Source organism: Malaclemys terrapin, chromosome 22 (genome assembly GCF_027887155.1).
Source record: "Malaclemys terrapin pileata isolate rMalTer1 chromosome 22, rMalTer1.hap1, whole genome shotgun sequence".
Lineage (NCBI taxonomy): Eukaryota > Metazoa > Chordata > Testudines > Emydidae > Malaclemys > Malaclemys terrapin.
The window spans coordinates 19,364,646-19,389,466 of NC_071526.1; the positions used below are offsets into that span (position 1 = coordinate 19,364,646).

Below are 24,821 nucleotides of genomic sequence, written 5' to 3' on the forward strand. Positions count from 1 at the left end.
CGCTGTCTCCCTGAGCTCCCCAGCACGACAAGCCCTGACGCAGGCTTCAGCTACGGCAGAAGATCGCCTCCAATAATTAAACACGGAGGTTGATAAATATATTTATTTATAACGCCTCTTCAAAGGACAGATTCTGAAAATAGAACAACAGAGTACAACAATCACAACAGAGCTCATGTCAGCACAACTATCAGCAACACAGTTACCAGCAATCTCTGCCTTGTGGTTTCCAGCAAACATAATTCAGTCACTCAATCAGTATCAGCGACATTTGGTGCAACAATAGGTCGCAGCAGATTCTTTTACACACAGACTAATCCCGGATTAAAAGCATGGTTAGAATGAACCGTCCCTTATGATCCCTACTCCACTTTTATTAGTCACCCTTTAGATAGTAAAGACTCCAGGACTGGCAAACAGGCTCCTAAGACATATGTCCCACTTTTAGAGAAACGCTGTTTCCTTGGGTAAGATTCTAAAGAAGAAATATGGTGTTCCTAATTCAGCCCGCCCAGGCAGGAGATATTCCATCATCATCATCATCAGTGTGGCTATGAGCTAATTATCGAGGTGAGTGCTCAGAAAAGCTACATTGCAAGCAGGTCACTACCCCAGATGGACTTTGCTTGTGCCTGGATTTATGGCAGAATTTTCTGCCCTTTCAGAGGCTTCCTCCACCCATCATTCTTATACCTGGACACATGGGCGGTGGGTGAACCACAGCCTCGGGGAAGATACCCTGACCTGGCCCACCCCTTCTGCCTGGGGACCTGCCCCTCCCACTCCCCTTCCCACCCCAAAGTCAAGAGCTCTCCCCCCACCCTGCCAGCCCGGGTCGCCCGAGAACCTCCAGCCCCAGAGAACCCAGCGGGTGGCCCCCCCACCAGCACAGAAGGCTGAGCGAGCAGGCAGTGCACGGCCTCTCCTCAGCCCCAGAGCACTGGGTGGGCGGCATGTGACCCCGCCCCCCCAGTCCCGGAGCACCAGGTGGGCAGTGCATGGCCCCCCTCAGCCCCAAAGCACCGAGTGGGCAGCACACAGTCCCAGCGCCAAGGGCCCCCCAGCACTGGGTGGCCCCAAACACCCCAAGTCCCAGCTGCCCTATCCCCAACCAGCTTCCCAGAAGAGGAGCAGCCTGCCTGAGCTGGGGCCAACTAGCAGCAGGAGGGGGTTTCGGGGCAGAGCCTGGGCGGGGCCATGCGGGGATGTTTGGGGAGGCACAGCATTCCCCAGCCTATTATGCACGCCGCCCATGTGGGACGGGATGTCATTCGTTCCAGGTAATCCAAAATCTCAGGCTAGTAAAGTCACATGGCAGTAGCCCCAAGCAGCGTCACTTTGTTTGCAAGTCACATAGTCCTACAGGTTTTGGGCAGGGAAGAGCGCAGCTTTGCAGCCTGCTTAGTGCGTATGCTGCGTGTCTGCTCTGTTCCCCTTTGGATTTCACAGGGAAAGGGGCAATCATGAGGGTTTAAGGTTCATTAAAAACATAAGATTCCAAAAAGGAACTAACCGGGGAAGTTAAAACAAGGCTTAGAGGTCGTGTATGGAACTTGGAAACAGCAACCTATTCCTATTCAGAACTACTAATACGAGCTAACCTAAATCAACCAAAGAATCAGATACACTAATATCAGCCAACATTCAAGTCAGCTGGGCCGGTGACTGTCAGCAGCGGGGCTGCCACTCAGACCAAGTCAAGGTCAGATTTGTGCTCTCTGGCCTATGGGTGGTGACTACGTACAGCTAGGGGAACTGGGGAACTACTGCCTTCAGGGGTCGGTGGGGCCATTGATTAGTCCCTGATGTGGGGCAGCGTTTACCAGGATGCTGGGAGAGTAGTCTAGCCTCAGGAGATGTTAAGACAGGAGGTTCTTCAAACTTGGCCTTTCAGAAGATGCCAATGATTTCAGCCGACAGCTCAGGCCAGTTGGTTTACCGGCCAGGGCAGCTCTTGGGTTAGGAATCCAAGGGTGTGTCTACACTTAAGCTGCAGCAGTACCGCTGCAGCGCTTCAGTGCAGACACTGCCTATGCCAACGGGAGGGGTTCTCCCATTGGTTCTCCCCGATAGGCAGCAGCTAGGCTGAGGGAAGAATTGTTCCATCGACCTGGCGATGTCTACGCAGGGGTTAGGTCGGCAGAGCTACATCTCCCAGAGGAGTTTTTCACATCCCTGAGAGACGTAGCTATGTCAGTGTAAGTGCCCAGTGTAGACCAGCCCCGAGTCCTGCCTTGCCCCCTCAACAGCGTGTTCCCTTGGTTAGCACAGGCACCTTAGCTGCTCTTCAGAAGCATAAGGGAAAGCTCTCCCTGCTCGGATACTCCCATTCAAGTGTTTTCCTACTTTGGGGGAGGGCTGGGGGTGTGTGTGCAGCAGAGGACTGTGATTTCACTCAATCACCCTCCCTGCTACACAGACAGCTGCTTTACATGCAAACAAGGCGTGAACGGTGGCAGAGTAATTCACAGAGTCCCATAGTGGCTGGAGTTTGCCCTCTTCACCCCCAATTGACAGGAAGAGGTGCTGGCTCTGAATGACTAGCGCTCAGAAGGGAGGGGGTTTCACTGAGGGCTGCCCCACAGCAGCTAGCCAACTCCTAATCTCTTCTGCAGAGGCAGCATAGCCAGGAGTCAGTCTGGCAAGAAGGAAGCATGTGGCACAATGCCTACCCTCTCCACAGGTCTGGGAGCCCCACATCCATCCCCATGGCCACTAGTTTCCACCCTCCCCTGTATCAAATTGGAGAATCCACATGGGAGAGACTAAGGGTCTGTCTACACTGCAGTAGGACACCTGTGGCTGGCCCACGGCAGCTGACTCAGGCTTGTGGGGCTCAGGGTGCGGGACTGTAAAATTCACAGTGTAGAGACTGGGCTTAGGCAGAAGCCCAGGCTCTAGGACCCTCCCACCTCGCAGGGTTCTGGAGTCATCTGACACGGGCCAGCAGTGGTGTTTTACTGCAGCATAGACATACCCAGCTGCACTCACTGGGGTCTGTATTTCACAAACACCCATGGGTGCTACCCACTAACTTCCATGGGTGCTAGCCAGGCCTGCACAGAGAGGAGAAGGCCTGCGGGTTCCAGCGATCTCCCTTCCTGTGATGCTGATTCACTAGATGGAATTTTCTAGCCAACCTTAGCTGAATTTAAGAGGTACAGAAACCCTAGATCTTGTGCCAGTTTTAGCCAATATTGTGTGTGCCCCTGAATCCTTCCCTAGTCAGTCTACAGAGCTCAGAGGGTCATTGCTTAACCCTGAAGGAAAGTGGAGAGGCTGTAATGCATGACAAGACCCACACCACAGGCCAGGAGTTTCAGGATTGGGGCCAGAGCCACCTGCCCAGCGCCGTTGAAGTGCACGTTGCCATCCAGTTTCAGGCAGCTAGTTTTAGGGGTAGCTTGGCAGCATTCCTGGTAACAGGGGCCAGCTGCTCCTGTGGTACAGGCTGGGCTGGTGGTCTTGCAGACTTTGCTACATCCAGCCACGTAATTTGAGCCAGTCTTCTTCATCTGCAGGGAGGAGACAGACATTAGCAGTCTTGGGCGTTAGCACCCCTCTGGGTTCTTGCATTCATGTTAATGGGACCAACTCAAAACCCCAGGCACATCCTCCTGGTTCAGAGGCAGAGGATGCGCAGAGTCAGCTTTAACAAAAGCTGCTGTGCCCCTATCAATACTCTAGTTGAGGCCCTTGTTGGAATCTCCAAGAGGACAAGGACAAAGAGAACCACAGAGACTCAACTACTCCCTGCCCCAGGTGTTTGTCCCAGGGAAGTTTGCTGTTGATGACTCTGCATTAGCTGCTCTGTGGATGAAGCCTTCCAGAGCTGTCAAGATGGCACAAGATCCACAAACATCTCTATGCTGCAAGTGCTATCAAGAGCCCAGCATCAGCTGTGAAATGGCAGCACTGACGGAGCAATGTCAGATGGAGCTGAGACCTGGCCTGGAGCCCTTCAGTCCTGCTCCAATCACAGCTCTAGTTAAGAGGCGCAGCTCAGGGTGGTTAAAGAATTGACAAACAAGTCCAGTACCTCACAGAAGTCGAATCCAACGATGCATTCAGCAGCAAACTTCTGGCCTTTGAAGCATCCATCTCCATTACAGGAAAAGGTTGTGCACACTTTCCCCTACAAGACAGCCAGGAAAGGCACCGTGAACAACCATCACTCCAGAGAGCAGAGCTACCAGAACAAGGTCTGACGTTTAAGTCACTTTCCTTTTGCCTGGTCATTATCAGACTCTTGTGTGAGGAGCTAAAATTCACACAGGGAAAGCAAGAGGTCCCAGGGACCCCAGGATCAGCAGATTGCCCTCCAAGAGCCAGGTGGCTATTGGGCAGTGACTGGCATTGTACAGGCAGTTCCAGCAAGCCCAAATCTTCATTGACAAGACCATCTTTCAGGGGCTGGCAGTCACGTCATACAACATTCACTGACAATACAAAAAGATCAAAGAAAAATCAACTCCCAACACCGCAATGCTGCAGAAAGCTTCACTAACATTGCACCCTAGCTGGCAAGTGCCAAACCCTCCTCTGCCTCCACCCTCATGGAGGGGGCTCTGCAGGGTCCCACAGAGAGAAGCAATCTCCCAGCCATCATCTGGGAATCTCTTCCAAGAATCAGAGGACTGAGATGAAAGGGTCCTGTTATTGATCCCTCTGGTCAATCTCCCCCAGGGGCTGATGCATGACAGTTACACACACACACACACACACACAGAGTGTGTGTGTGTGTGCGCGCGCGCGCACTGCCCCTCCCTCAAACATGGTGTGTAAGACCTTTGGCCCCAGAGATGGATCCCAGGATAGCAGTCTCAGTATCTCCTCCCAGTGCCCCAGGACCTTCCTGCCATTCACCACAGCACTGTGAATAGGGCTCATCCTGCAACTAATATTCCAAGCTACTTGGATTGGCAGCGCATGGAAGAGGAACATTTAGCTGGGCTCATTACCGACCGTATCCTTGCCTGGCTCTATACGAATCTATTCCCTCTCACAGAGGCTACATATTGACCTTTGAGAGCAGATAGCATGGGGAACATTTCATCCACCAGTAAAAGGGAGCCATTTCTGGGGTGGAACACCACAGTTTAACAGTTCACAGCAACACTACTCAGCTTAGCATTCCCGCTGGCAACATGCCTACACAGCTCTGCTGTCTGATCATGCTGGAAGGCAATACTTACATTTCTGGGAGGGGGCTTCGTGGTGGTGGTTGTGGGAGCTGGAGTTGTGGTGGGCGGCAAGTCACCTGAAACAGACACGAAAGGAGACTGGTGAGACAGAGCTATGCCCTCCTGCCGCTCTGCATTTCCATGTAGCCTTGGGACCCGGGGCTAGAATCCAGAACGTGGCCAGAGACGGACGCCCCAGTGGAAGCCGCTAGAGTCATTTTAACATGGGGATTTACATTAGTGCACTTCAATACAGGAGATGGGTATTCAGCAGCCTCATTCCAGAACGTGAACCACATCGGTTACTTCCCACCAATCCCTGCTTTCCCTACCAAAGCTCAGGTGTGTTTGGTGCCTAAGAACTGCCAGGCCAGGCCAGGCGTCCATCTAGCCCAGTATCTGGTCAGACAGCACCTTGGAGACAAGTTCAAAGAACCCCCACAATGGACATCTGTGAAATGTCCCTTGTAGGCAGGTTATTTCTTCCTCCGGTAAGGATTGTTCTCTGCCCCAAGCCCTTCTATTTTTTGCCCCAGGTAATGGAACTGTGGATGTTTTTATCATCCAGAGACGTGTCTAATCCTTTGAGAAAAAGTCTTGTCACATTTTTGGACTCTGACATCTTGTGGCAGCAAGTATCAGGGGTAGCCGTGTTAGTCTGTATCTACAAAAACAACAAGGAGTCTGGTGGCACCTTAAAGACTAACAGATTTATTTGGGCATAAGCTTTCATGGGTAAAAACCTCACTTCTTCGGATGAACGCTTCTTTCGTGTTTTTACCCACGAAAGCTTATGCCCAAATAAATCTGTTAGGCCTTGGCTACACTGGCAATTCACAGCGCTGCACTTGCTGCGCTCAGGGGTGTGAAGAAACACACCCCTGAGCGCAGCGCTGTAAAGCGTCAGTGTAATCAGCGCCTGCAGCGCTGCACGCTCACTCGCAGCACTGCACGCTATTCCCCTCGGAGAGGTGGAGCACACTTGCAGCGCTACTACACTCGCGCTTCACAGCGCTGCCGTGGCAGCGCTGTGAATCCGCGAGTGTAGCCAAGGCCTTAGTCTTTAAGGTGCCACCAGACTCCTTGTTGTTTTTGTGGCAGCAAGTTCCACAGGTTAGTGAGTGATCATTTGGTCACTAGTTTCATCTTGGCACAACAGCAGTGAGTGGTCTGGGGAGCGGCTGAGTGAGCCAGTCACACTCCTAATGGGAATCTGAACAGGTGGCTAAGTCCAGCTATGAGCCTGCGTGCCCCCAAGGACCCAGCAGAGCAGAGTCACTCCCAGGGAGGAGACCTGGAATTCACCCAACTTGCTGGCCTGACTAGAAGGGAGAAGCAGGATGTGCTGCACGATCCCGATAGTGGAAGAAGAGAGAACCCCATGGGATGGAATGAGGGAAATCAGGAGACAGGGAGGCTCTCGAGGTGGCGAATGGGTGACTGGGATGCAGCTAGAGGAGGCAGTAGTAAGAGAGACCCCAAGTGCACGCAACTGAGCCACTAAGACAGCTCTGCCCACTCCATCAGGGCTGTGGGTATCAGACTTTCCTGCCAAGACATTGCAGGATGGCTTTTCCAGAGAAAGCATCATTAGAAAGCTACAGTGCTCCTAGGAATCCGGTGCCTGGCCTTCGCCCGCGATCGTAATTCAGGTAGTTATTCTGCAAGAGGCTTCCTACGGAATCCCTCTGGCCGAACCAGAGCCATTGGGAATCCAAACCCCCACAAACACCAGAGCTGGCCCCTGAGCCAGACTCTATGGCCTGGGTGGGTTCTCCGCGTGGGAGGGGAAGGCACCCATCACTGCTCCCCATGGCTTCCTTTGGAAGGGTAGGTTCTAGTTGCCTCTGCTGCTGTGTCTTGCCTCCAGAAAAATGTGTTGGATGGAGACTGCTGTCACGTAGGAACTTCAGCTACTCTACGGCCCCTATGGGCTTCAGAGTCCCAGCGGGATAGACTCTGATCCCGCACCACACACACAGAACCGAGCACTCAAGGTGAAGCCCCCTTAGTTGTTAGTAGCACAGACTTTCATGAGAGCAGGTCAGAGTCGGGCAGAGGGCCATGGTTATACCATGCATCAGCCAAAGGGCAGGGGAAGCTGGTGAGAGTACAAAATAAACTCACTCCTCCACTCAGGTGGCAGGCACCCCAGGCCCACCCCCACCATTCCAGCCCTACTCCCTCTGCCTTAGAGAAATAAAAGCCACAATGCAGCAGGGACCCATGGGAGAGACAACACACGTCAGTCTCTGGCCACGTGCAATAGAATGAACCCTGAGTCTCTTGCTCAGAGTGAGAAGCCCAGTGCAGGTGGGCAGCGGGCTGGGCTGTTCCCAGCAGGCTGGTTACCGTAGGTGGTGGCATTGAGTTGCAGGCACAGGGACGAGTTGCAGCACTCCAGGACGCACTTGCTCATGCTCACGCTGCTGTTGGTCACACACATCTCGGTGCCGTTCCCTCTCCCACACTCACTGCTGCACTTGGCTGTGTAGTTTGTGTGGGTGAGACGATAGAGCTGCAGGGACAAGGGAAGAGCCAGAGCCCTGTACTCAAGATGCTGTCAGTCACACTCGGCCCACGCGCCCAGCACTGCTTTACAGGGGTGGTGGCTAGCGGAGCCCTGGAGCTCATGGTGTGGGGTAGGCTCATCTCTGCACTCCCCCATGCCACTGAGAACAGCCTGAAAAACTGCACCAGGGATTGCTCTGGGCACACTGGAGCCAGGGGGAACCCCTGGAATGGGGGACACCCCGATACAGCCAACAGACGGCTCTGGCAGCAAGGAGAAATTGGCAAGCTCTAAGGCGAGCTAGTTCTATCCCAGGGAGCAGGTCATGGGAGACACCAGGCTGCTCCTGCAAGCACTAAGCAAAGGCAGGTTTCACAACATAGGAGACAGGATGGGGTTAAGGAGGAAAGGATGGGGGGGAAGGGGACAGACAAATCAGGGTTAGGAGTATGACAAATAACAGTCAGAGCAAGAATAAGTGACAGACTGTGCAAGGGGAGAGCAAGAACAAGAACAGGAGCTGGGCACAAGTTTATGAGCCCCAGGGTTATCAGGCAATAGACTGGAGAGGGAGGGAAATATTGTGACTCACGCTGCATCCCTCTCCCCCACCCTCAAAACACATCACAGCAACCCAGGGCCTGGGAAGCTCATGTTTAGGCTGCCACTTCTACGGCACCTGCCTGATCACCCTCCCCTCGCGCAGGCAGAGCCAAGACATCAGACAGGATGCTCGCCCACTGTCTAGGAGTGCTGCACCCAGGGCGTTGGTGCGAGCCGGTCACTCAGGCAGGGAGCAGCAGAGGTGACTGGCACAGTGTTCACACGGAGAACTCCCCTACCTCACAGTGAGTCTCATTGTGGCAGGTCACGGTGTGATTGGCATAAGCTTCGTCCTGGTAGCATCTCTCTCCAGAGCACTGAAAACTCTGGCAGGTGAGCTGCGGAAAGAGCACACACACTCCGAGGGCACAGACCTGCCACCTGCCCGACCCCGCCCATGCCAGCCCCACGCTGGCACTGCACCCAGCAGCGTTCCCCTCGGCTGTCATTTGCTGCTGCCTTGCAGATCGCTCACTCTGCCTCTGGCAGTGTCTGCTCAGCTGCCCTAGGATGGACTCTGTGGTCTCATGCAGCACCAGGAAATCCAGCTTTGGGGGAAGCCTTAATTGTCAGCTAGGGTAGCTTATCAGCCACCCCCCAGGAGCCCCGGCCCTCCCAGCAGAGCCGCAAAGGAACTCTGCTTTTCTCTCGGCTCCCCACTCACACCCCTCCCACTCTCTGGGCTCCTGGCAGAAACCCTGAACAGTATTTGGCTGATGGCAGATTCCTTACAGGTGTGTCTTCTGTCCAATTCGCAGAGTGGTTGGAGACCATCCATGTGCTGGAAATAGGGGAAGTCTCTGGAACAGAGGGGGTGGTGACCGAAAGCACAGCAGGAGTAGAGCTCTGCTCTGGAAGATATAAGGTTTCCAAGCGATAAGTCATCAGGAGGGAAATGTATCTTGTGCTCATAACAAGTTGAGAGCTAGGTGTCCGGAGAAGCTGCAGCCCTCCCCTCTCATAGCATGCTGCCTGATGGGCTGTACAGAAATCAGCAGGGAAATCGTGTGTGGGATATGGAAGGTGCCAGAGGGAAAATACGCTAAATGTGAGCGTCTGGGGAGCCAGAGACGATGTGGGGACAACACTCCACTGCATGACTACTAGCATCAGCGATAAACGCGTGGCTGATTTTATAGCTCCTCCCTCACCGCTGGGACCTCCACTGAAGGGGTGAGCCTGGCCCCATAACCCTGCTCACCAGTGACGCTTTGCCGAAGGAGAAGTCTTTCCTAGAATTAGATCTGCCTCAGAAGGGAACAGGCTGGTAGCTGGGAGGCAGGTTAAACCTGGGGTTCCTGGAGCTCCAGCAGCTGCAGCACAGCTGCATGGAGAGAAGAGCTTGGCGCACAAGTCAGAAACGCTGAGATTTTTCCTGTGTGTGGTTTCCCTTGTCCCCCCCCCCCACCCCAACATCTGGACAGGGCGGGGCAGGCGTCCAAACAAAACCTGTTGCTGTTGCCACCTCTAACGCAGTTTCCCCAAAAGGAGCCTAGAGTTCTCCCCATTGGCCAGTCTGCACCTCACCTGCTGATGCAACAGGATTCCAAGAGCTAAAATGCAGAGTCAAAATGCAGAGCAGGAGGAACCCTGGAACAGAGAGAGGAGATTGCACAGCTTGTAACACTCTGCTGCTGAATACACTGCATTAGGGAAGTGTCTGTGTTCTCACTCTTGGGCTCCAAGGCCAAGACACTCTGAGTCATCGGCTTTAAAAGTCCTGGCAGAAGAGGGTGTCTGGGAGGCACAGCGGCCACCTCTCCTACCCCGGGGGGGGGGGGGGGGGCACCCTGTTGAGTCAATGGGCACAGCGTGTGAGCAGGAAATGCTGCAGGAGCCTGACCATGCTCAGTGGAGACAGCAGCTTTAGCTAGAGAGCCATACTCCCTCCCGACTGTCCTTGGACTGCTCTCTTCTCAATTCACTATTTTTGCTCAATAAGAAGACTGATTAATCACTTGTCAAGGCAGCATGAAGGGCACCCCGAATCCAGGACTGACTCCTCCAGGATAGCCCCAATCCCATACAAATGCGCTGTGGAGGGCAGAGGGAGCGTGTCGCAGACACAGAACAGCATTGCTGTATTCACTCTTCAAGGGATGGGGTGAGCTGTAGGCATCGCACAGTTTACAGGAAACGTCACCAAGGCAGCAGTGTCTGAGCAGGATGCAGCCCTGAGCCCTGGGCCGTCAATTCCCAGCAGGAGCGCACCGTGCATGGGCTGTGACACTGCCTGGGGCATGCCAGCACAGGCAAGAGGCGTGAATACCCTGCCATTCCTCATGCCACACAAGCGACACAGCCATTGTCTAGAACTGGAAGGGCCCAGGTGAGCCCAGAGAGGATATTATTTGTGGGCCCTTTGAGAGGCCAGAGGAAGCAGCTCTCCCCAGCCTGGGCACTGCCAGGAGAACAGAGGCACTAGCATGGCAGAGCACTGCTGAGTTACCAGGGCAAGTGGCAGAGCTGCCTGGTCCAGTGATGTGGGGTGCCCTGGTAGCAGAGCCTCTCCCGCAGCACTGGGGGAGCTGCCTGCTGTCTCCGAGATCCCTGGCAGTCACCCCCACCCCACTAACAGCTGCTCCCTACACAGCGCATCAGTGGGGCTCACACCAGCACATCCACCCCATCACACTGGAGAGTGCATGTGGCGGCCGTGTGTGGGGCACACCCTGTAACCGGGTGCAGGAACCGCAGGCTGAGACTAGCCAGAGGCTTTGTGCAATACCTGGGCTGCTGACCACACTCAGAGGCCATTGTTCTGGGACACTGCTAGTGCCAGCTCCGCGGTACATGAGCTCTGTGTTTTCATCTCTCCCCCAAGAACTCCGCGCTGCCTTATTCCTCCCATTCGCACTGTGTGGCACATGTCCTGGGGTGAGACTGGGTTTAGTTCATTAGTGGTTCCAGCACCAGCTACCCAGCAGCCAAAGCAGCCTGAAGGCAGACGTCTGAGGGGGCGGGGGAGGAACATTTTGTCATTTAGCAGGTTTGCTTTTAACAGGCTGGGATTGTCACTGACACTTTGCTCCTGAAATGAAGTCACTTACCTCGGCCTGGAGCGACCCGGGGTTCCCAACCTGCCATCTTCAGCCAGGGAGGCGCTCGCACCAGCAGAACCCTGGGGGCGGGGGAGGGAAGACAGAGTAAGAACCGCATCTCACTGCCATGGGACTCCGCTGTGAACGTAGACTCCAGCCTGCACCCATGATACAAACTGCTCCATGCTGACCCGGCTGCAGCCCCCTGTGAGCCATAAGGCTCCAAGGCCAGCAGGATTCGGGTTTACTTTCCTGAGAGGGCAATTCAGAGCATCTCAGGACCTTGTCAAATTTCAGTAACTCTCCATGGCTGGCAGTGGCCCTTCCCCCGTGGAAACTCCCCGGGTTGTGTGTTTAGAACATGATGGAATTTGGGCCAGCAAAACACAGGTCTGGCCTCTCAGATGTCTGCGGTCAGCTCTCCTCATGGGCCTCACTATCTCCAGATCAAGCACCTGCTGCCCCACCACCTGCCAGAGCATCATGTGGGAGAACCAAGCTCTCCTTTGACATTACACTCCTAGTCCTTGTGACTGAGCCTACCCCGCCTGGCGCAGGGCCGGCTCCAGGGTTTTGGCCGCCCCAAGCAGCCAAAACAAAACAAAACAACAAAACAAAACAAAAAAAGCCGCGATCGCAATCTGCGGCGGCAATTCGGCGGGAAGTCCTTCACTCCGAGCGGGAGTGAGGGACCGTCCGCCGAATACCTGCACCTGCCGCCCCTCTCCCGAGCAGCCGCCCCAAGCACCTGCTTGAGAAGCTGGTGCCTGGAGCCGGCCCTGGCCTGGCGGGTGCATCATACAGCCCAGTGACACCTGTCAGGGGCCTTGTTCCAGGTTAACAGCCTCCTCATCTCAGTCGACTTTGCCTCTGAACCAAACGACATACCAGTGTCAGCGCAGGGAGTTCTTTCACTGCGTCATTTCGCTGACCCTCCGGCTAGCTCACCGTCATAAACTGTCTCCCAGTCCTGCCATGCCACCCAACCTGGGCCAGCAGCCAAAGCCCCCCGTCCCCTCCAGCAGCTCCACACTGAGAGTGTCACGTCTGCAGCATGCTGAAGACAGACGTAGCAAGGAGGCCTAAGCCAAACGAGCGGCATCTGATCTCATTCAGAAAGAGCTTCCTGTTCCCACCAGCCCTGCCACAGCTGCCCTCGGAACGGCTGCTGGAGTTAGGGGGCTTCGCTGCCCAGTGTGGATTATGTGGCGCCCGTGGCTACACCCAGGTATTTGCAACTGGAAGCAGGGTCAGATGCAGCTCCATCCGGGGAGCAGAGCAGAAGCTCCCTGCCTGCAGGGGGTGCTGGAGAGACAGCTGGCTGGACAGCCCTGCAGCACCTTCCCACCTGGGCTCAGGTTCCAAATGGAAGTGCCCCTTGCCGGCCCCTCTGCTCCATGTCCCCAGGAGCCAGCACAGAACTGCTCCCGCAGCCCAGCTCAGCAGGGAGCTTGAGAAGGGCCAGCGTTGTCCTGATCACAACCTGAGTCCTAGATTTAAATACACAGAGGTGCTAGTGAGGGGACAGTTTGGGGGCTGCAGGCTGGTCAGACAGGCAAGTCAGCGCGGCTTTAGCAACACTGGAGAGCTCCCCATGGCAGTAACTACCAGAGAGGCAGAGCCCTGGCCCTGGGGTATCGATCAGAGATAAATAAGATCCACCCATAGGAGGGCTACACACGGTCACAACTCACAGTGCTGGCTAGTTGTGAGAGTCACCCCAGGGAACAAAAACAAAACCGTGCGACTGGCAGAGCTAACCATGGTTAAGCCAGGCCATGTCCGCACTACAGCCATGCGGCACTGCCAGGGCACTGCAGCCAGGCTGCTGACAGCAATCGGGGTTTTCTGCGATGCTGTCGCTGTAACCCACCCCGCCGAGTGATGGCAGCTGGGTCGACAGTAGCACCCATCCGTGGGCCTAGCTGCGACGATGCCAGGGGTTAGGTCTGCATGGCTGCGGCTCTCAGGAGTGTGATTTTCACCCCTCTGAGTGCTATAGCTATGTTAAGCTAACTTTTTAGTAGTTGGCCTAGAATGGCAGAGGCCAGTGCTCACTGTTCACTAGTATCCGCACAAGGACGCCTCAGCCATGGGCAGGTAGCAGACAGGAATCAGAATTCAGCCAGAGACCCAGACTCATCGCTCCACTATAGCTATTCTCCAAGGTGCACTTTCAACCAGTCCCTCAAAGCCCAGAACTCCCCACCCCCTCTGGATGATTCTGGCACGGCTCACGCTGGGAGTTCTGCCCTTTCTTCATTTCACCAGACGTGTTTAGTCCAACTTCCCAATCAGCCCCCTGGGGGACGCAAGTCCCCCACTGCCGCACCAGAGAGGCAGCTCTCCCTTTCGCAGGAGGCTCTAACCCGATCCAGTTTGACGGAGGTGTTCCCAGAAACCCCCAGACAGACCAAGCAAGAACAGGCAGCTCAACTCAGTTCACCCGGCTCCCCTTCACCCTCGCCCCTAGCTCTGCACCCAGCCATCCAGCTCCTCTCTCCCTTTGCTGAACCTGGGAATGTCTTCATTCGGCTGCCCCAGAGGGCTCACGCTGTAAGCCCCCAATGGAGCCCAGGCCTGGGTCCCTGCCCCCACCTGTGCCTGCCAGTGCAGCTCTCGCCTCTCACGCTGCTGCTCCCGCTTCACCCAGGGACCCTCGTCACCCTCACTGGTTTCTGAGCCGAGGGGCAGAACTGCAAGAGATGTCCCTGCCACCACCCTGCTCAGGCGCAGCAACAGGGGCCCTTCCAGTCACTGAGGCAGCCACAGCAAGTCAACAAGAGCTGAAACGGGCCTCAGGGAGCAGGGGCCGACGGTCAGAGAATCTGCCCACTTCCCAGAGCTCCCCTCAGGGCCTGAGCTTCCGCAGCCTCGCAGCACCATGTTAATACGTGCAGAGCGCTGCATGGGCACAGGGCACTCCCGCCGGCTTGTCCCAGGGAGAACCATGCGGCCCTGAGCTACGGGCTATGTGCCTCCAAGCCAGCGGGACAGTCCTGCCTGGGGCCTGCAAGGAGTTTCCAGCCAGGCCAGGCCCTCCCTCCCTCGCAGCCACCACCTCAGACGCAGCGCTGCCCGGACTGGGCAGAGGTGGGGGGCTCCCTGCCAGGAACTTACACTGAGGCAGCCCATGCCGAGTTCTCTTCTTGTGCAGCCCGTGGGACTCCTTGGTCTCTGGGCTACTGACCCAGCCCCTCCCCCGTACTAACACCAACGGTAGGGCATTCCTGGACACGGTCGTCCAGCAACAGAGCCAGGCGCTGCTTTTAACTCAGAGGCTGCCTGGGCTACATGGAAGGAAGAGCAGGAGTTGGGACTAGAGAGATCCTGGGGGGGGTCTCAGTGCAGATTCTTGTCCCTGTAACACTGCAGCTGGGGGAGCTGCACAGTGTATTGTGCAAATCCAGGGGGCTAGGGTATCGTGTTGGACATTTAGGAATGTGGTGATGGCAGAGATTGTTCAGCTGAGCAATGTGAGGGCCTAGCAGACACAGCACTGGGCAGGATGCAGGCTCAGACCTGGAGTCTAACCTCAGACCTGGCACAACCATCATTTTGTTTCCCGTAAGGCTCCCCAAACTCATCAAGGCTGCCATAGCAACCAGGCAGCAACATCGTCCAGGGGCTCAGAACGAAGTCAACACACATGGGAGCCCCCGTGCAGCTCCGTTGATATAGCGACATTGTGTTTGCCTGAGTCTCACAGGTAATTCGTAAAGCTGCAAACAGACCTGCTGAGTGGCAACGCCTGTGCGGATAGGCATGGAGCAACAATTAGCTTCTTCTATTCAAAATAAAGATGTGAACAGCTGGGAAAGAGGGGCCTCTCTGCCAGGAACGAGTGAGCCTGCAACTACGGTGCTCGGCTCCCACACAGGAAAGGAGGGGGCTGGTGATCCTGGGTTCCCTTCGCTTCACTATGGACCAATAGAATCAGCAGCATAACTCTCCCCCTCTCTCCTGAATAGCTTACTTTACTTTTCACCTTTCTCCAACTGCCAAAGCCGCTTTCCTGATGGATGGGCTGATGGGAGGTCCTGTGCTGTGCAAACAGACCGTAGTGAGGGTAACAACCTCTGAGCACACATACGAGAGCTCATCTCTAACACAACAGCTTCATCTTTCACTAGTCCGCAAACCTGATTTAAAGCTCCTGTAACTGACCCTTGGGCCCCAGCTTTAGGACATTAGTCAAATATCAGCCAACTATCAAACCAAGAGCCAGAGGCTCTGTGCTGGCCACAAGGGGCCATGGCCCCAGTTTACTTCTCATCCGAAAGTCGGCCCTATGCCCAGCTCGTTAAACCTACTAAGTCCCATTCTGGCCCTTCCCCTTTTGTTGCCCCATTGAGAGCCCCTCCCGGAGATAACAACCGTGCAGAATTCATTAGGTGATAGCGCTAGTCCCAGCGGCTAAGGGAACCCCGGCACAGGCAGGCCAGACAGGCTGGGTTAAGCTCCGGCTCACGGGCTGACATTCCCACTTGCCCTGTGCAGAAGGCGCAGGTGGGATGTCAGGGGCACACAGGCCTTTTGCCAGGCCCCTGCACATGGAGATTTTCACCTTGAATGGAGAAGGGAAAATACTAGCAAGAAAAATGCCTATTTCCAAAAACATCCCTCCTGGCCCCTTGGGGTTTAGCAAAGAGCAGCACATGGGCCTGAGAGTTCTGGGGCATAACTGATGTGGAACATTCACAGCTAAAACAGCCTCCATGGATGGGAGAGGGAAACACTTCGGATTGTAGAGAGCTCCACATCCCTTCTGGAGTCCCTTTCTCAGCGATGGGCACAAAGAGAAGCTGTCTCCCACTCCCCTGGCATGCCCAAGCCGTGCATTTCCATGACAGTGCCACCCTGGCTAGCTCCGGCTACAGGCTGCTCAGAGAGGCAACCAAGTGCAGGAATCACTGCTGCTGAAAGAGCAACACCGGCCAGACACATGGGCCTTGCATGGAACACCCAGTTTACACACAAAAGCACCTCTGCCCTTGGTGCAATGATGCCCAGATAAAGGGTGTAACAGGCTGGGGCCCCAAAAGCCACCCAAGGAACATGTGCAGAGACATTTCTCCTCCCTCCGCTTGTTGGACGGGAGTCTGGTTATAATCAGTGCAGCAGTGTTGGAGCGACAAAGCCAGCCCAGCTGGCCCGATCCACCGTGCCATGGTCAGATACCAGATCAAACAACCATCGGTCAGATCCAGAGAGGCAGGGATGCTGGATCAGTGAGGCTAGACAGGCCCATTGGTCTGATGTAGGATGGCAGCGCTTGTGGCCAGAACTGGTTTATTATTGGGAGGTGCTGAAACAGATTCCCAGCACCGTCACTCGGTGCATTCTGGGGAGTGGGGGCCCCCCCTCAAGCAGCTCTTCAGGGATCACCTTAGAACATGTCCAGATGCCTCACTCCTTCCCACCAGGTCTGTGTGTGGAACAAACCCATCACCCTCCTACTGCCAGCTCGCTCCTTGGATCGCACCTGGAGCCCCAGCTGGTTCTATGGGAAGGGGGACGGTTTCCTCCCGCTGATTGCAGGGAGCCTAGCACGAGATTTTCTACTGAAAATTATTTTTTACAAGTCTTGCTGGTTGCCTCCGCCCCTGCGTCCACTCACAGCAGGAAGGGGTCACCCCCAGCTTCTAGGGAACCAGGCAAGCCTGTTACCACCAGTTACGATTTTATCAGGAGTCTGGCTGTATTTGGTGTTTCTCATAAACCCCCAGCTCCTGGAGTCCAGTGATTACGGGAGGATCTCAGCTTTCATTTACAGTGAATTTCTAGCCCTCCTGCCTGTGAAAGAAGCTGAAGCTGTGAATCCTACAGGCTCAAAGACCAGACAGAAATAAAAAGAACCCAATTTTTAAAAAAAAGCTCTTGATTTTGAGGGCCTGGCTCATCCTTTCTGAGCAGTGAGGGTTGGCACAACTGCCTCAGGGTAGTCAGACATCCACTCCAGCTCGCCCTGACTGCAGCCACTTGTCCAGTATGAATGAGATGGAAGCCAATACCAGGTGAGGTTCCCCTTCCTACCCTGTCCCCAGCCTTCGAAACAAGGCAGAACCCAAGCAGCTCTTGCATCTGGGCCAGGACAGCAGACCTGGGCCATTCCAGGGTGGGGGCTGGAGCTCATTTCAGGAGGAGAGCAGGGAGCGATCAGATTAACCTTTCTGAAGGAATGGAGCAGGCTGGAAATCAGCTCTGGGTTCATGCTGAGCCGAGCTCTGTTAGGAGCAGTCAGTCGAAGTCCTGGGGCCACCTTCCTGATACACGGCAATGCACCCAGCGGATCTCTGGCACTCTGGGGCTGCACAGTGAGCTCCAGGGGGGAAGCCTGGTGGGGTTTTGATAGCTTTGGTCCCTGCTTCCCCATAGGCTCTTACTGAAAGACCAGCCGCCCCTGAACAATGCACAGAGGTGCTGGAAGTCTCCTTCCTCAGAGCCACACCCGGCTCCAGGAGAGATTACGAGTAAGGGTCAGGTCCAACCACCTGAGAAAGGGGGCTTCCCCCCAAGGCAGGGCAGGGGAAGGACAGCCCATTGCATCAACTCACCCTGTCTGTCTGCTCTCCGCAGCCGTGATCGCCCTGCAGGGAGCCGGAGTGGGGAGGGGGATGCCTGTGCTCGGCACTAATTACTGCCGGAGATGCATGTAGTACAGGTGCTTCACTCTGGCGCCTGCCAAGCAGCCCCACCTCCCCGCCCAGGAAGAGTGGCTCAAACCATTAGCCAGTGAGAGGTGTTTGTTCCCTGCTGCTCCCAGGGACGCAGCGGGCTGCAGGGTCCAGGGGAGGGAGACAGGGACAGCTCTGGGCTGCATTAACCAGAGAGAAAGTGGACATGGCTCACCAGCCAACCTGTGTGACAGCAAAACTCCTGAGGGGCTGCAGGTGGGCAAGAGTCAGGGCAGCACAGCCAGGGAGGGAGCTCTGTCTCCCTCCACCCCAGGGCCCCAGCAGTCAATGGGAGAGCGAGGGAGGCAGGGCAGGTTCACATGCACAGACAGCTTCACTTCCCTGCCAACAGCAGCGTGTGCATTCTGAGCACAGTAACGGGCATTACGGGAGCCACCTGCCACATGGGCAGAGCATGGCGCAGGAAGAGTGGCCAGTTTGCTATCTCATTACACCACTTCTCCTGCCTCCGACTCCATCCCCCCTACGGGGGCTACGAAAGAACACAACTGGGCCAAAAGGAGCACTTCTCCATAGGGGGTAAAGACACGGCTGGGCAGGCAAGCTGGCTCCCAGCCCCCCCACGCTCAGTGCCAAGGCCCGGCAACCTGCCCTGGAAAATAGCCAGCCCCTCTTCCAGGGCTTACACAGGTTAATACAGCCTCACGTGGCCTGTAACAAGCCATCATCTTCTCACCCAGCTACAGCCTCTCAGTTACGGACAGGCCAGTCACATGGACGACTCCTCGTGGCAACACTTCAAATTCCTTTCACTTGGGAATCTACCGTCAGATCACCCACGGGACCGGGGAGTCCTCCGCACCTGCCGGGGGCTGAAGGGACAGATTCAGCTTCCTTGTGCACTCAGCCCAGAGCAAAGAGGGCTAGTAAGAGGCACCTACGCCACCACGATTCTAGGATTTAGCGCAGACAACACCGACAGACATCAGGCCCTGCTCTGAAGAGCTCACCCTCTGACCCACAGCCAGGGAGGAGCCAGGCCCACAGGCTCACCCACATCCGGTCGCATGTTCTCGCAGAGGACGCATTACAGAGGAGCTAATAGGCAGCCCCTAGGACTTAGCAGGTGCAGTTCTCCCAAGGCAGATTCTAGCGTGGGGCTGGGGACTTCTCAGTCAAGGAGACTAACTGGTGGCCCCAGCTGACTCTCCCCACTTCCACCTGCCACCCAATGCATGGAGCTCTCCAGGGCTTGTACAATATAAAAATGGCCACACTGGGTCAGACTGATGGTCCGTCTATCCCAGTATCCTGTCTTCCAACAGTGGCCTCTGCCAGATGCTTGAGAGGGAATTAACAGAACAGGGCAGTTACTGAGCAATCCATCCCCAGTCCCTCACTCCCGGCTTTTGGCAGTCAGAGGCTAAGGGACAACGGAGCACAGCTGCATTTCTCATAAAACCCAGAAGTCTAAGTATGGAGACCAAGTGCCATTCTCAGGGGCACCTCCTGGGGACACCACCCACATGCGCTGCTGAATGTAACAATCAGCAGAGAGGGGAGTACTGGGAACAATTTTGTGGCTCTCTGCTCATAGCAACTGTCTGATCAGCCAATCCTTTTCCACCAGTCCCCAACCTTTGTACACTCTGCCAGGGCAGAAGAGGTTGTCCTGACAACCATTAATCACTGTCCTAGGTGCACATGCTATTAGGTTACCTGTTCCCTACTCTGGAGCTGGAGGGGGATGGGTGCAGATGAGCCCTATTGCTTTAATCTCAGGTACTTTGGGGAATGGGAAGGTCTTTGCGGCAGTAGCTTGAGCCATCCTATAGGGACAGCTGTTCCTAGTCCTCTGGGCCTGTGAGATTTCAGACCCTGATTCTTTCAGCTGCCTTGGCACAATGGTTCTGCTGCCAGCCCAGGCGTGAGCGGGACTCGGTCGTAGCACTGAAGGCTAGGAATGGAATAAGGAGCGGTGCAGGAGAGCCCGTGAAGGAGATTGTATCTTGGCTCTTGACATCTGATTCTAAAATGCTATTAAGTGCTTGTACCGCTCCCAAGCCCACAGGAGGCAGGGCTGCCCTGTCCCTGATCACAGACGGTCACTGAGTCCGGAACAGAGCTAGAATTAGAATTTGTGACCCAGCTCTGCCCTCAGTCCCCATCCCCTCACTGGGACTGCGATGCCGTTGTGTGTTACACTGAGGAGCGCTTGGCTAAAGCTAGTATTTTCCTCTGCTCTTAGCACGACTGTGAGGCTTTCCCTGCTGGATACAAACCTCTGCTGTTATCCAGGGCTCTGCTGCTTTGACACTCAGGGACTGCAGTGAAATCCACACAGGGACCGCTCCCTCACCTGCTCCAGCCTGTCCCCCCAGCAGAAACTGCCTTTGCCTCAGCACAGCTACCGCTCGGATCCGAGCATAGGGGCTGTTGCCTCTTCCCTAGCTCATCTGCAGCCATCTCCAATGCCTCCTCACCCCAACATGGGAGGACACCTTCGCTAGATTTCACTATCCCTTCAGGGCCAGGAACAGGGCTGGAGTAATTACAGTAATCAGCCTGCCCAGCCAGACCCAATTAGCCTTGATTACTCACTCCCTTTCTTCCCAGACCTGCTCACCCTAGGGAGCTCTCACCACTGGGATTTTAATGTAGCAAAATGAGCCAAACAAGCGTGCCTGGCGGGCAGAGGAGCCCAAGGGAAACCCTGTACTTGCTGCAGGGGTAGACTACAAGCCCCAGCTGCCTGTCCCACCTCCTAGGAACATGCTCTAGAGTGATTCTCCATAGTCCTGCATCACCTGTGAGCACTGGGCGGCAGCTAATCCCTGGTACAGTTGTGCTCTGCACTTCTCCCTAAGGCATCTTGTGTCACCAAGCTAGGGGGCAGAATCACACTGGCTGGAGAAGGGGCTGAGGGTTCGGCTCTCTGGAACAGCAGCAGCCCACGTCCTGGCATTTCCTGATGGAGACACCCCTACAGGGAGACTCTTCCCCCTCCCCACAAAAGTATGAACTTTCCCTGTTTCTGTCACACACTGATCCAGCCCATCAGGCTAGGCAGTGTGTGACCCTCCACTCTAGCCATGTCCCTGTAATCCAAAATCGGTTGGGTCCTTTCCGTCCATTCATCTGCTGGGAGCTGGGAGGTGACAGAGCAGCTTGGTGTGAAGCCTGTTTCTCTTAAGCACAGTATGTGACTAGTCTCCCTGTTTCAGTGGAAAGCAACACAGGCAGGGGCAGCTGCATACCCTGTGGCATCAGAGAGGAAGGCCAATGGTGCCAGTTCTGTTTCTCAGCCACACCATCAGGGGCTCGTTCACCTGCACATCTACCAATGTGATCTATGCCATCCTGTGCCAGCAATGCCCCTCTGCCATGTACATTGGCCAAACCGGACAGTCTCTACGCAAAAGAATTCATGGACACAAATCTGACATCAGGAATCAAAATACTCAAAAACCAGTGGGAGAACACTTTAACCTGTCTGGTCATTCAGTGACAGACCTGCGGGTGGCTATATTACAACAGAAAAACTTCAAAAACAGACTCCAAGGAGAGACTGCAGAGCTGGAATTGATTTGCAAACTAGACACAATCAACTCCGGTTTGAATAAGGACTGGGAATGGCTGAGCCATTACAAACGTTGACTCTATCTCCCCTTGTAAGTACTCTCACACTTCTTATCAAACTGTCTGTACTGGGCTATCTTGATTATCACTTCAAGAGTTTTTTTTTTTTTTTTCTCTTAATTGCCCTCTCAGAGTTGGTAAGACAACTCCCACCTGTTCATGCTCTCTGTATGTGTGTATATATATCTCCTCAATATATGTTCCATTCTATATGCATCCGAAGAAGTGGGCTGTAGTCCACGAAAGCTTATGCTCTAATAAATTTGTTAGTCTCTAAGGTGCCACAAGTACTCCTGTTCTTCTTTTTGCGGATACAGACTAACACGGCTGTTACTCTGAAACCTGAGTTCTGTTTCTGTTGGCCCAAGGGGGAGGCAGCACATCATTCCATATTAAACACACAGATATTAAGGGTTCCTGCTTAGGGATCAATACTGGATGTATCTCAAGAGGGGTTAGCACCCGAGATTAGGGAATTACTCCATTCAACCATACTCCAAACAACCTGGAAGTTAAGCTGTGTGTATTCACTGCATGAGACCCATGGGGCAGCTCACTGGCTTAACCACGCCTCCTCCTGCAGTTTCCAAGTTTCTTCCAGGACAGACTCCTTTTCCCCTTGTAACTGAGGGGCTTTGCTCAGACCTGCTGAACAGCCTAACCTCTCCCCAAATACGAGAGCTTTACAATGGATGGTGAGGCTTGAGCACTCACTAAGAGCAGCTTTCAAACTACACTCTCGCGTAAGGGTTTGAGACCTATATTGTACTGTTACATCATCTAGCAGCTAGATTCTAGCCAAGTACCAGAGCAAGCCAAACCACACATGTAGCCAATCAACAGCAGGGATTTCAAACACAGGCCAGCTGTTCACGTAGGGGAGAAAGTCACAAGCTTCTGCAGGAAATTCTCAAATCAATTTGAGCATTCTGACCAGTCCATAAACAGAGTGATAAAACTGCACAAGTTACATGCTAGAGACGACTGGCCTGGATCAGCTTCCAAGACTGTGGCTGGGGTGCCCTCTGCTGAATAATTCTGCAAACGCTTGCTGGGACTGGCTAAACTGACACTGTCTGGCAGATTGCATATTTGGATAATGATGCCACTTTGCCAGAGAAACTGCAGAGCCGACCGTCACAGTGCAGGGCCACTGCACCTGTATTTCCCTGCTGTGTTCCAAAGGCACCCACTCCTGGCTTCCAGCGTCTCAATGGTTGCCTCTCCTAGATGGAAATCCACGACTCTCTCCCTTCTGACCGGGGTATTTCCAGACAGCACCATTCCCTGGCCTTCACTGTGTTACCCCATCAAAGACAGTCCATCTAAACAGACCTGTCTGCTCTCTCTTCAGAGACAGCGAACAGTGTAATTGGTACAGTTACAAGCACCACATAGGTCTCTCTATGCAAGCCTACTGTTTCTCTGTATTGCTTAGGAATACAATAACAATAGTGAAAGAACCCACACATATGCTAATAAGCTTACCAGGGGACTCCCCCACCCCCAAATCCCAACATGGATTCTGGCAGGAGCAGTCCTCCTTTAAATCCTAACACAGGGAATTCTTTGTGTTCACAGCCTCAGCTCAGAACAAGCACACCCACAACACCTTCCGTTTGCCCTTTATACAGGTATGCCCTTTGGAAACTCCAGACCAAAGACCCCTGTAGCAGGTAATTAGCATACAATGGATCCTTCTCCCCAGGCCTCATCTTCAAAAGGTTGCCTTGGAGGAGAGGAGTACTTGTGGCACCTTAGAGACTAACAAATTTATTAGAGCATAAGCTTTCATGGACTACAGCCCACTTCTTCGGATGCATATAACGTGCATTCACTCACCCAAAGGTATTTCCTACAAAATCCACTTCACATGTATTGTCCCCAGAGGGCATAGTCTCCTCTCCCTTCTAAAGAAGTCCCCACCAATCTCACAAATAGTTGCATTTCCAATACAATATCCCCCAAAGGTACTAACCCTAAGTAGGTTTTAACGTCATTCAATAAAGTTCGTTGGGGGTGTTGTCAGCCTGTCACACTGACACCCACCTTCGCTCTCTGGGAATGAAACAAGGAATTGAGGTTAGTTTAGGACCTTCTATTGCTTCTTCCTCATTTCGATCTGCCACCATACTCTCAGACAGCAATCACCCAACAAAAACACACCACTAGCCCCCAAGGAAAACCCTACGCAGAGGTTCAGGCATAGGGTTAGCCATACTGAAAATGGAGTTTAATCAAGCAAGGACCTGATTCTCATGGACATACACTGTTTGAAACAAACACTTGACCACCAAATATTGACCTGGGCTCTCCCCATTGCAGGAGAGATTAAAGCTGCCTCATCCCCAGGAAAAGAAAGGCTGCCCCTAACATTATTCATTCCAAGCAAGCCCCTGCCCAGCCTCCTACATCTCCCTCCTCAACTCAAGCAGCCTTACAGCACACTGATAGCACAGCGCTCAGGAATGGGCTGATGCTAACACCACTTTGAGCCAAACAGATGTAGTGCGATGGGGATATCCAGAATGTTCCATTTCCCAGCAGTTCGTGTTAGATGTTCAGGAACAGCAAGACTAAAAAGGAACCTACACACTTGACTCATCATATGCTGCCATTACTGTGGGTAAGTAATAGAATACGACGAGACTGTTGGTTGTTTTCTTGCAGTACAAGGTCAAGGGGACCACCTAACCACCACCAGTGCAGAAGCCTCCAGACACTCACTCCATTGCAGCCGATGCCGTCGTATTTTTGATCAAGAAAGGGAGGGAAAAGCAATGCCCCTAAAAACTCAAGAATGCTGACAGAACTGGAAACCGCCTTTCACACTACCTGCTGCTGCTCTTCATTTTCCTGCAGTGCCACTCTCACTGGCTAGCTCACCAGCTTCCTAGCGCCCAATTCCTCCTATAGTAACTGCATGGACAGAAACCAGGACTGAAAGGGAAAACAAGAGTCTTATTCACACGGCTCAGTTCAGAGTCCTGTGGACCTAGTGCTCACTTTAACTTGGGATGTTCACGGGTGGTTTTTAAAAAAGTCAATCCCACCAAAGCAGCTCAAAGAACTGGAGCATCAGAGAAGCAACGATATTATACTGGGAGTTGTGATCTCTAATAGCTGTGTACATGAGAAACTCTTGATATTTTCATCGAGTTGAGCTCTTCCTTACCAGGCTACAAAAGGAGAGAAGTTACTCAGG

General features: G+C 54.1%; 1 protein-coding gene across 2 annotated transcripts; it reads right to left on the reverse strand.

Annotated features, from left to right (window-relative positions):
- Positions 1–87: 87 nt before the first annotated feature.
- On the reverse strand, positions 88–24,737 carry LOC128827731 (uncharacterized). Of its 2 annotated transcripts, none has more exons than XM_054011807.1 (9): positions 24,452–24,737; positions 11,349–11,419; positions 9,826–9,888; positions 9,031–9,149; positions 8,538–8,636; positions 7,536–7,701; positions 5,196–5,260; positions 4,040–4,135; positions 88–3,515 (listed from the first exon to the last, which is right to left on the reverse strand). In XM_054011807.1, exons 1-9 carry the CDS (start codon positions 24,466–24,468, stop codon positions 3,255–3,257), a joined length of 957 nt encoding a protein of 318 aa, XP_053867782.1. In that variant the 5' UTR covers positions 24,469–24,737; the 3' UTR covers positions 88–3,254. The 2 variants fall into 2 exon arrangements, with proteins under 2 accessions (XP_053867782.1, XP_053867783.1); XM_054011808.1 differs by lacking the exon at positions 24,452–24,737 and adding an exon at positions 17,897–18,000.
- Between the last annotated feature and the right edge of the window lie 84 nt (positions 24,738–24,821).

Excerpts from the sequence above, each read along its gene's own strand:
- LOC128827731 (XM_054011807.1), bottom strand. Across the intron at positions 5,261-7,535 it reads ACTCAATGCCACCACCTACG|GTGACTTGCCGCCCACCACA; the intron begins GTAACCAGCCTG and ends TGTCTGTTTCAG. Across the intron at positions 3,516-4,039 it reads TTGGATTCGACTTCTGTGAG|ATGAAGAAGACTGGCTCAAA; the intron begins GTACTGGACTTG and ends TCCTCCCTGCAG.